The 10879-nt window shown below is 37.4% G+C and overlaps 1 protein-coding gene across 1 annotated transcript in view; it reads right to left on the bottom strand.

Moving 5' to 3' along the window:
• Positions 1-264: 264 nt before the first annotated feature.
• The window catches only part of LOC101845933 (filamin-A-like), a gene marked incomplete at its 5' end in the record, with an annotated part of 101164 nt that continues 90549 nt past the window's right edge, over positions 265-10879 (bottom strand). The window contains 9 exon segments of the mRNA XM_013083870.2: positions 265-3205; positions 4075-4272; positions 4699-4813; positions 5496-5596; positions 6503-6673; positions 7913-8030; positions 8610-8740; positions 9100-9237; positions 10161-10262. Of these exon segments, the coding sequence (XP_012939324.2) occupies positions 3018-3205; positions 4075-4272; positions 4699-4813; positions 5496-5596; positions 6503-6673; positions 7913-8030; positions 8610-8740; positions 9100-9237; positions 10161-10262 (1262 nt within the window).

Raw genomic sequence — 10879 nt, 5'->3', positions numbered from 1 at the left:
TGGAATTCTAATTTATTCAAAAACTAGTCACAGCTTCACTTTGACTTTTTTCATATAAGTAGGGTAACCGATCAGGCTTTCGATTTAGCAAATGAAAAATTTTGGCGCCAAAATATAAAAAAAAGGTGTTTAGTCAGCTTTCGGCAGTATACTCCACAGACTCAGGTAACAAACACTGACGGAGACAGAGACAACAAAGCTTAGTGCAAAAGTGGAAGAAAGCACATGCATATTCACTTGACAACAGAAATAAAGAGCTCTTACTTCTTTCATTATTATTTTTTTTTACAAAATAGGAGTTTAATGAGAGAGAGCCTATCAGTTTATATATAAAGATATATATGCACTGGTTAGCAGACGTAACAAAACTAGCAAACATTAACAAACACTTTAAAACATAGTTTACAGAACAGACATTCCCACAAAACTGATAAACACATTTGTTTAATACGCAACTCTCAACCATAGCACACATAATGTGAATGAACACACACACACACACACATATATATATATATATGTATAACTTGCTAATAATATTTTGTTTTTTCTTCTCTCAAACAGCAAATTGAGCAGTGACAATCAAGCAAGTGACGCAACAGAGGGCTAAAAGTGACATCCCAACTGGAAAAGGCAGAGGGGGAAAAGATCCACCTGAGATTGAGGTAAACGGAAGTAAAGAGGAAAAAGAAACGTTTGGAAGCTGGCACTCTAGTTTTGATTTGTAAAGCCATTCTTAAATGCATGGGAATAATTTTAAAAAAGCAAAACACCATGCACTGAAAAATATTTTCTTACTATAAACAAATCAATATTCGTCTTCAGAATCTCCGACTATTTATTCTCTACCTATGACGACAAGACAACTTCTTGGTCTTCCAAGTTGAAAATTACACAAAGTGCGGAGAAAAACACCAACGCCCTTACTGGCTACAAAAGCGGTGAGAATAAACTAAGAGGCACACACAATAGCTACAGCAGTGAACACACAAACAATACTTTTCATGAAACATAAGAGAAGCACAAAGTGAAAATATCACAAAGAGTCTACACAGCCACTCCAACACACAGCAGTTACCACAGTCTGATCACATGAGACAAAACACGGAAATGTGCATAAATAAGCAGATCTATTTCCAGTCAAATTAAAAATTAAAAAAAAACACCTTAGGGATAATTTTCAGCCACACAACGGCAAGTGTTTTTTTTCTCCTTTTTCATGTTAAAAAAAAGTGGTTTGATAATTATATAAGAAAACAAGCATAAAGCTCCCAGACAGAGTATTTATTGAGTTTATAGTTAAAAGCCATAATGACATGAATGGAAAAAGAGAAGAAAACAAAACTTAAGTAAGAGCAGAGAGGCATATGTACAATGATGTGACATGAAGTAATGAGAAAAAATACACAATAAAAATATAATTATTATATATATATATATTTTTTTCCCTCTGCTCAAGTAGCAAAGTAAAAATCTCTTATTTCTTAATAAAAGTGTAGCTTGGTAGATCTTAGACTCCTTGTGCTGTGTGCTAATAGAGCACAAGACTGCAATCATTGAAAACTATGAGTGACAAAATGCCTATTCTATAATATAATATAATATAATATAATATAATATAATATAATATATCATATTTTTGTGTCAGGGTCTTCAACAAAGAAATAAACCTTTGCATGATCACAACGGCCCGCACACGATATAAAAATTCCAACAACAAATAACGATGATGGTTCCCTAAAATCATATGGGCCCTGCGTGTATAAGATGATCTACACAATCAGGTAAGCACATTTCAGTCGTCCTTCCTAGTGGAGCACATACCATCGACTGACACGCAGTTTTGTTGGCAGCTCATCCATCTACTCTACACCACAAGTGAATCATGTTGATAGCACCTTTTTGAAATATGCAGTACGAACTAATATTAAAAATAAAAATGATCAAGAGACTTTCACATAACACACATTCACCCATTGCAAAAGATAAATGCGGTAGCGAAAACTTGGTAGAACTAAAAATAATAAAAATAAATTAATAAATTAAATTGGGGAAAGTGGAAGAAAAAATATTTTGTCAACCAATATTGATAAATAAGAGTTTATGATCTCACTCAAAACCTACAAAGTTCAGTATATACAAATAACAGATTACATTCGAGAAAAGTCCTAAACTGAGAGTACACTATTTTCTTTAAAACAAAATCACGGAACAACTTTGCATAGTTCAAACTGTTTCACACAAGCTTCAGGAGAAAAACCTGATGGCTTTTGTAGAAACCAGGAGTCACTCTCTCTCCTACTACTTCTAAGAACAAGAGTTTTAGTTCCACGGTCATCTTCTTGATGACAAATGTCTCTTTCTTAATTTTATTGGTTAAAAAAATACATGTGATTTTTTCACAACAATGCATTATTGCATATATTTACTTTATTTCAAATATGAAAATGTCATGGTAACCATTGTAAATAAAAACATTTACAAAAAATGTCCTATCTAGCTACTGTATAAAGTTGTTATTGTACATGGCAGTTATAAGGAAATCGTTTCTCCTTGGTTTTGTACCATTTAAAAGAATCAGGAAAAAGTATTCTCTTCGAACAGACACAAATGACCGACGGGTTGTACAAATGAGCACACAGATGTATGTACGTCTGCAGATGGTAACAGAAAAAGAAAACCCTAAAAAATTCATCTGGGAGCTATGTCTGTCATTTTAACTTCAGGGCTTGGTAGATAAGTATTAGTCAAAAGTAACAGCAGAGTTAATCTACTGTTTCATCAACGTTAAAGACAAAAATGTTCAAAAACTTTGCCTTCTATCGATGGACTGTTAAAAAAACAACTTTTCATTTGTTTTTACTTTTCAACAATTTTTACACACCCTGAAAACAGATAGATAGATACTTTCTTAAATAAGATCTTGCACTTGCATATATATCTATCAATACATCCTTCATCAATTCCTAAGTAAGAGATTTTGTGCTGAGACGTGAGAGGAACAGCAAAGCTGTAGTTTACTGCACATCTACAGCGAACGGGCTTCCAGGGATGTCCTGGTCTCCCCAGCGGATGATGAGCATGTAGCGTCCACTCTCCTTGACCATATACTGGACAGCGTATTGCAGGTTGCCCTGGTGTTTGACCACCAGCTCGTCACAGGGACCCTTAGGACCCATCATTCCGATGTACATGATGTTGTTACCTGTGGGAGCACCAAAGAGATGGGTAAGAAAACCAATCTACAGAAAACCATTCAGTCTTACCTGTCCAACAAAATCACCCATTATCGAGGAGAAAAGTGGTCATCTTAGACAGGTGAGTCCTCTTCGACAGTGTTGTACTTTTATATTAATAATATGTATTGTAAAAACATAATCTTGGGTGAAGTGAGCAGTGGTCATTTGTACAGGTAATTATCTTGGGCAGGTGTGCGATAGAGCTGGTTTGACTGTATTATTTGCATGAGCTAAGTTCAACTAGAGACAGTCAGTAAGGGCATATTGTCTGGCCACATGTATAGAATGCCAGATTTAAAAGATGCATTATTTTCAGAATTGGTTAAAATAAACTTTCTTGGTTAATAATTTAGTCACTTCCTATGCTTTAATCTTTGAGTAGGTTTTTAAAAGTACAATTTGGATTGGTACAAAGTCATTTTTTAGTGCTTAGATAGGTCTTTAAAAAATTCTAAGTTATAAAATGCAAACTGGATACAAAAGAATCTATAGCTAGCTAATTATACTCGGAGATATTCAGAGAACAAGAGAATAGCCTTTATCTTCATTCAACTTTTTAAATTCTGGGAACGTAAAATTCCGCAGCACTCCTTGCAATCACCAAAAAAACCACCTAAGTGTCTCATCAGTTTGTATCATGCTGGGCTAGAGAGCAGATGGCCTTAGTTCAAATCCCCAATGGGGCATTCTGAACTTAGTTGGGGTTTTTTTTGGAAGCTTTTGAAGCTCTCCACCCCTTTGGCTCAGCGGAAGTTTAAATTGGGGGTCCCGCCCCTTAAATAACTTGACAGAGCTGAGACCTATACAGTTTTGCAAACAGGATCTCATCACTCACCAGCACCAGAAGCATCAACAGTGAAAGTGGCAGTCTTGCCGCGGAAAGCCTTGGTGAGGCCGTTGCCCTTAGCGGTGACCTTGCTGGCATCGGAGCTGAAGCGCTGGATGCCGCTGAAGCGGGTGGTGGTGCTGGTCTTGGTGACTGTCTCCACAACCACGGAGGCGTGCTCCTGCATCGCGCTGGGCTGACCTTGACCTGGAGGGGGGACAAAATTGATTGTTATTAACTTACTCAATCTGATATGAACAAGAAGAAGACGGAACTGAATGAGAAGGCTCGATCCGAGTCTGAACAAAATGGATAGTTAACAACCTACTCAATCTGAATCCGAACAAATTGATATAAGAAAATCTGAATCCCATAATTGTTGCAAGAGAGATTTTATTATCTTGGACCCTGCTCATCCAATCCTAATGTGATAATTTTTTCCAACTTTTTTGTGTGCAAAGATCTAATAAACACTTTTTGTTCTTATCAACATTTTATCATGCTATCAGCAAAGCGACATTTACCTTTTCTCAAGAAATGATCTAAAAACCTTTTTGATTCTATTGTTTAATAAGGAAAAATGCATACAACAAAGGACAAAGCACAATGATAAGTCTCCCCGTGAAATAATACCTTCGATCTTGGCCTTGAAAGGACTGCCAGCAACGTTGACGCCGGCGTATCTGATGCAGATCAGGTAGTCACCAGGAGCAGTGGGGTTGTAGCTGAACTCATAGCCCTCATCAACCTTCAAGGGACAAAAAAAACCCCACATTAATGCCATGCACAGCTTTTCATACTTTTCCATTAAATATTTGTTTAAAACTGAACTAATCCATGTGTTTTTGTTTGTTTATCTCTTCTTCTCTGGACAAAACCGGAAAAAATAGCAAATACCCATGTTTCAGTATAATAAATCCCTCAAGGGACTAAAATAGTAATTCAGCCCAGTGAGTGATATATTATTAAGTCAAGTTTTATTTTCTTAATCTTAAATTTCGTCAGTAGCAATCCACTAGTCATAAAGTACAAGTATTTTATGAAGTTTGGTTGAATCATACTCACACTTTGCTCAAAGAATATCCAGAATACAGGTTTGCACTTTCAAATAAGGGAGTCTTGTTTGTCTATCTTCTGCAGCTTCCAACAACAAACCTTTTATTCCCTTTTCCTCTTCTCAAAGCTATCAATATTCTCTATGAATATAAAATGATGAACTTTTCTGATCACATGAAAATGTGCACAAGAGATTCAAAATTTACAGCTCAATTTGTTTAAGACTGTCTTCACATAAAGCGCAAACAACTTCTCAACACTCTGTCTAATAACTGAAGCCTGGAAAAATCCGGACAATATCAGGCATCTGAATTTTCGGATTTATGAGGAAATTCAGCCCCTGTGATAAATATAATAACTCTTTGGTGACTGACCTCGGTGCACTCCAGTTTGACCTTGGACGGTCCCTCCACGGTGACGGCCAGGGAGCCAGAGCCGGCATTGACGGTGTTCACGATGAACTTGGCCACCTCACCTGCACACACACACAAACAAGCTTAGTTAAGTAGGAGTTTTACGGCATTTGCAACACAATAAGGTCATATAAGTGCCGAAGATTAGAGGTGTTACAAGAGAGTAACAAACACAAAAAAGAAGGAGGGGAGATAGAGACGACAGATGTTTTTTATAGGAAAGAAGGAGCAAACCACACCAGAGGACCCGCCAACCACCTATTCACACAAACAAAATGTATCACATTATTGTTTGTTTGATTAAAGAAAAGCATACTGACACAATCATGGTCACTTAGTGCTGGTAAAAAGTAAGAAAGACACACACAAACAACAGAGAGGGAAAGTAAAGAAGTAGGACCTACCAGTGGCGCCCTCAAACCATCCGCTTCGCATAATGTTATAACACTGCTTAACAGTGACCAAGAGGAAAATGATAAAGAGGAAAACAATAACTGCTTTTGTTCGTTTTGGTTTTTTTTAAGTGTCTTAACAGATACAAATGAGGTAAGTTCAAAGTAAAAACCTAAAGCCAGCCATAAAAGGAATGAAAGAAGAAGAAGACAGCGTATAAAAGGAATGAAAGAAGAAGAAGACAGCGTATAAAAGGAATGAAAGAAGAAGAAGACAGCGTATCCTACAAAATATACCTCAGTCCCATTTCTATAGGTACAAATATTAGCAGAATGTTCATGTGTGCATTATTCCAGTGCTTGAAAGGTTGTACCTCCTGTTGGTGTTTAGTGGATCTATTTGTAATCTCCAATCAACAGGAGAGAAAAAAGGAAGTAAGTGATATATATCAAAGAACAAGTAAAAAAAACTGAGCTCAGCACCTGATGGGCAATATATATACATTATATGTAAATGTACATACATGTACCACCTCTATGTTTACCCATCCCCAAAAATGATAAAAGACCAAATACCTGTCTTGCCAGTCTTGAGACCATCTCCATAGGCAGTGACTTTGCCGGCATCAGCATCGACCTTGCCAACACAGATCTTGAAGGGAGACTCAGGGATGTGGTAGTTGTCAAACAAAACATGGACCAAGTGGACTCCATTCTCCCTAGGGATGAACCTCACAGCGTACTGACCTGAAAGGAAAAGGGAAGAAGTGATAAATACTAATAAGAAATCTACTGTTTTCCATCTGCCTTATGTAAGCCAGTTGGAAACTGTAAAGAAAGGCTCTTTATCAGGTAGCAGAGCAGAAGATATTCACCGTCAGTATTAAAACAATGGGTTGGGGGAAAAAAACGGCAACCATTATTTAATGTCTTTTCTAATTTAGTTTACCCTGAGGTCGCAAGAAAGATTTCTTCACTGTTGACTACTATGCATCTTCTTATTTCTTCGCTGTAGAGTCAGTATCTTTTTCTGTTCTGTTTTGGATTTTAATTATTCATCCGTGCACTGAAGCCCCCCAAAAAAGAAAAGTTAAGACAGGAACTAATTTCACATTATGAGGCAAGAACATTTGGTGAAGGTATGAAGCCTCCAACAGGTAAACAGGATGCACCTGACACTGTTTATTCATATATAAGTGAAAGGGAAATAACCAAATAATTGTCAGGCTGGCTGGCAGAGAGAGGAGTTGCCATTGAGAGAGAGAGAGAGAGAGAGAGGGAAAGAGGGAGAGGGAGAGGGAGAGGGAGAGGGAGAGAGAGAGAGGTGTTGCTCCATTCTGGGAAAATGCATATTTGTACTGGAATCTTACAAGAATTCACGAAGATGTTCAGGTCACGTCACAGAAAACAAAGCAGGAAAATAGGCTAATTAGCCCCCCCCCCTCAGATAAAATTTACATTCAGGCATACCCAAAACATCTCCCTGGAAAAATATTGCATAAGAGTTTGCATGAAAATCAACTTCTTAACAAAAACCTAAACATTTAAATTCAGTTTTCCATATTTGAACAGCACCATGGTCATGCTATGGCCACCAGCAGCCTTGAGACAGTATGTTGGTAAATGAAAGCCACAGTGGAAAACCAGGTTGATGTCACATTTTCCAAACAACTGAAAATTATATACATCCAGAGACTTCCTGTTTCTTTCACGCGTGGAATTCCAGAAGATTTTGGTGATCCTCTACTGAAATATATTCATTTACTGTCTATTTCAGACAGGTTTCATTTTTTTTCTGTCATAATTAATTATGTTGCACAGTGGGGAATTGAAGAAAAGGACTATGGTATAGTGTTAAGCGCATAGAGCTTGTTTTCGAGTGGGGACATGCGCTATACAAATTTATGCTATTTATTATTATTATTATGGACTCCAGCAGTTTTTCTCCTGTACTCTTCCCACAAGTTTACAGTGCCATGTCCTCACCGTCATCAATCTCCTGTACCAGGGCCTCCTCCTCAGTGCCGGAGGGAGACACCACACGGGCAGACAGGCGGCCCTTAGCACCGTTGAAGTTGACCACAAATGCTGCTGGTTTACCAGCCTGAAAACATAGAAAGTATTTAATTTATTAATGTATAAATAAACAGAAAATAAAACATTTATATATTTTTTGCCATTCAATTTTATGTAAGACTCTAGAAGACACAGACACACAATGTACAAATAAGTCACAAATTCTCACTTTGTTCTGTGTTGACCCACACTCAACACACTAAGACAATCAGGTTTCAATCATTGTCTCATGGCTAATGCAAGAATATATAATAAGATGTATTGCTGTTAATAAAGCTGATCACAGTATGAAGAGCCTCAGTGTAAGGGAAATAACCATATATTATAACTACAGACAGGGAGATTTCATTTTAAAAAATAATAAAAGCTCCACTCTTTTCTGTTACCAATTAATAAAGACATCACATCTTTCCATCTCTATCTCACAATAAGCCACAGACATGAAACCTTTCTGTGGGTGGTTGGCAGGTGCTCTGGTGTTGTTTGCTCTTTCTGTCCTATCATACATCTATCATCCCCAACACTTATATAAACAAATTGTACTGCTAGTGCTGTAAAGCTCGTAGTCGTACTAAAACTAAAACTACCAGCTGTCTCTATGACTCACCTGGAGTCCTCTGTCCTGCAGAGATTGCACAGAGAGCTTTCTGGCATCTCCGATGGAAGGCGTGATGTTGACACGGAAGGGAGAGTCGGGGATGTGCTCGTCGTTGAATTTGACTGACACGTAGTACTCTCCTGGAAAACACATCCAGCACAAGCACGTGAGAGAAGAGGACCAAGTGACACACACACACACAAAAAACATATATTGAAAACAAATAATTTCTCTTATAACCAATGACAAAATATAATAACTGCTGCCATACAGCAATTTGTCTTGAACACACATAAGAAAGGAAAAATATAACAATGGATTTGTATAGACAGTTTTCCAGCCAAACTACTTACAACTTTACTTTACTTTACTTTTCCGATCCAGCAGCCATTTCAGTTCTAGCCCTTCGGCCTGGCAACTACTTACAAAGAAATTGGAGCTGGCTATAAAACGTTTGACGAGCACTGCCCTAAACTGATCAATGTATGATGCCACAGACCTGGTTCTGAGACTTGGTAGGTGACGTTGCAGGATCCGTCCTTCTTGTCCTGGAAGTCAATCTCAGCCTTAGAGGGACCTTCCACAGCGATGGACAGACCTCCAGCACCGGCCTCACGGGTGTAGATGTTGAAGTCGGCTGTGGTGAGAACAACAAGTCTATTCATGAGGGTTTTGTCAGAAAAACCTGTCACTTCAACACAATTTGGGTCAATGCCCATAATATAATCAATACACTACAATAATGGCCTTAATCTGACTTTACTAAAATAAAAATTAAACTGATCCACTGTGGCCTTTTTTCTGCTAACCAAAAAGGAAATTTGCCCAAAAATTTCAAAGTAATAATAAAATATTCTTAATTATAAAGAAACCATTTTGAACTGAGTCAAGAAAAATAGAAATCGGGAGTCATTCGATGTTTTACTAAAATCTGAAGTATGGTTTAAGGCCATTATCGTAGAACATTGATTATATGATATAGATATTATATAAGCTCCAAATAAAAGATGCTGTGGTCAACGTTCATATTAGTGGTGTCCTTAATGGCACGTTTGTAAAATTGTTCATTATGATTAAATGCTTGAGTTTGAGTAGAGTATTGTGACACACTGGTGTAATCTCTGAATGATTCTGTAAGAATTGTTTATAATATGCCATTGCAACCCAAATGTTCAGATGGGAATAAATAAGAATAGAATTTCTCTTTCTTTTTTCCCCTTTTTACTCTGAAGAAGAAGTCATGAAGTTTCAGGGAGAAGCAATCACCAATTCTATAGGCTATATCAGTAACCATCCTTCACTACTCAAACAAATGGGACCTACATAGCACATGGTGTTTTCCATCCTTTGTTTTAAATACTGACTTTCTCAAAAGAAGTTGGAACTTTTCCTTTAAAAAATTAATTTATCTGTAGGTCTTTAAGCTTACTAATATTAATTACAAATTGTTCTCCTATTGTCCCAGGTAGAAAAAAAAATAACATAATATATAAAAAAGAAGACAAACAAATGTAGAAATGCTTTTTATATTTGTCCCCCCCACAGTCCCTAGTTACGTACCGGGCTGATCAACTTCTCCTCTCTCCAAACCAGGACCAGCAGCGTGAACCTTGTGAGAGCCACCACCAGCAATAGGGCCAACGGTGAACTCGAACGGGCTTCCTGTGATGAGAAAATATACAGAATTATGTTAAATTTTAGTTTAGCTTTTTAGTGAGAGTTTTATGGCACTTACAACACACTTAGCTTAAATAAATGCCGAAGATTAGACGTTGATACTAGATGTTTTAGTTTTAGTAAGAGTTTTATGGAACTTGCAACACAATAAGGTCATATAACTGCTGAAGATTAGAGGTGTTACAAGAGAGTTACAAACATAAAAAAGAAGGAGGGGAGATGCGCGGGTGTGGGGAGTTCGTGAATCAGAATCAGCAGACGTATGCTGTCATTCATCCCACCAAACCCCAGAGACGATAGACTTTTTATAGGAAAGATGGAGCAAACCACACCAGAGGACCCGCCAACCACCCACTGATGCTACATAGTAACAGAAAATAAAAGGAGGAGAGATAAAGAAGACAGATATATTTTGAATAGCAAAAAAAAGGACAAAACTACACCAGAGAACTGGCCAACCACAAGACATAATTAATTAGGTTACACTCTGAACATAAAAACCAAAGTGGAGAGCTTTTCAACTTTCAAACAATCTCAGCCTTACCCCATCCAATATTTCTCTCTCTCTCTCTCTCTCTCTCTCTCTCTCTCTCTCTCTCTCT

This window comes from Aplysia californica, unplaced genomic scaffold (assembly GCF_000002075.1).
Source record: "Aplysia californica isolate F4 #8 unplaced genomic scaffold, AplCal3.0 scaffold00259, whole genome shotgun sequence".
Lineage (NCBI taxonomy): Eukaryota > Metazoa > Mollusca > Gastropoda > Aplysiida > Aplysiidae > Aplysia > Aplysia californica.
This window is presented reverse-complemented; position numbering and strand designations above follow the sequence as displayed.